This window comes from Perkinsus marinus (assembly GCF_000006405.1).
Source record: "Perkinsus marinus ATCC 50983 genomic scaffold scf_1104296951956, whole genome shotgun sequence".
NCBI classification, from domain to species: Eukaryota; Perkinsozoa; order Perkinsida; family Perkinsidae; genus Perkinsus; species Perkinsus marinus.
Window position 1 is genome coordinate 322 of NW_003209086.1, and position 958 is coordinate 1,279.

A 958-nucleotide genomic window follows, 5' to 3' on the forward strand; every position below is an offset into this window, starting at 1 on the left:
GATGACCCCAGAGAGCCCTACTGGCACAGTTCTGCCTCGACCCTATCTAGGGTCTGCCTTCTTCGACGCCCCCGAGTGCTGGAGACCCTCACTCCAGTTGAGCTGCTGGTTTGGGCTGAGTCGGTCAGTGGCAACTCTGGTATGTCCATCTTCTGTCCATTATCACGACCGAATTTCGGGCGCGCGCGATTAGATATGCGCTGTCGTGCAAAGCAAGAGTGCAAGAAGGGTCCATCTTGGCGTTCCTCTACCCGTTTCGTAGTGGTAGTCGTGGCTCGCCTTGAAGGAGAAGTGGATTAACTCAGTATTGCCATTCAGGCTTTTGGTTCTCATATGGCTGCTACCAAGAAGTCCACGAAAGCTGGTGCTTCCCCAGTGAAGGTAAAGAAAACGACTAAGGGCAAGAAGGACGATGGCAAGCCTAAGGTTAAGCGTGCCTTGAGCGCGTAAGTCGAGTTAGTGTGCAGGAGATGTGTTATCGGTGTGGTATCAGGTACTTCATCTTCATGCAGAAGAACCGTCAGAAGATCATGGAGGAGAACGGCCTGCAGCCTAAGGACATCGGCGAGATCGCTAAGAAGACTGGCGAGATGTGGAAGGGGGTACGTCGAGAATGCTACTGCCCTCGGCGAGTCGCTGTTATCAGATGAGTGAGGCAGAGAAGGCTCCCTACAACAAGATGGCCGATGAAGATAAGCAGCGTTATGAACGCGAGAAGGCAGCTGTTGGTGTATAAAACGGTGCATGCATAGTCTAGTAACGCGCCTAGATGATAACGTAGCTCCAGTGGAGTAACCCGTAGTGGTTCCCATCACTTCACGTCTCTAATTCGAAGGCAGTTACTGGTCTCAAAAGGTGTTTGTTTATTGGTGTTGACAATAGTTACTTTTTCTTAGTGCTTAGTTCGCTTTTGAACTAATGGTTGCCGCGAAGAAGACTTCCCCTAAGAAGTCGACAC

The 958-nt window shown here is 50.8% G+C and overlaps 1 protein-coding gene across 1 annotated transcript; it reads left to right on the forward strand.

Moving 5' to 3' along the window:
• Positions 1-333: 333 nt before the first annotated feature.
• On the forward strand, positions 334-736 carry Pmar_PMAR022430 (high mobility group protein, putative; the record flags this gene model as incomplete). Its single annotated transcript, XM_002777372.1, has 3 exons — positions 334-446; positions 494-602; positions 647-736. The coding sequence occupies 3 exons, from the start codon at positions 334-336 to the stop codon at positions 734-736; spliced, it is 312 nt and encodes a 103-aa protein (XP_002777418.1).
• Between the last annotated feature and the right edge of the window lie 222 nt (positions 737-958).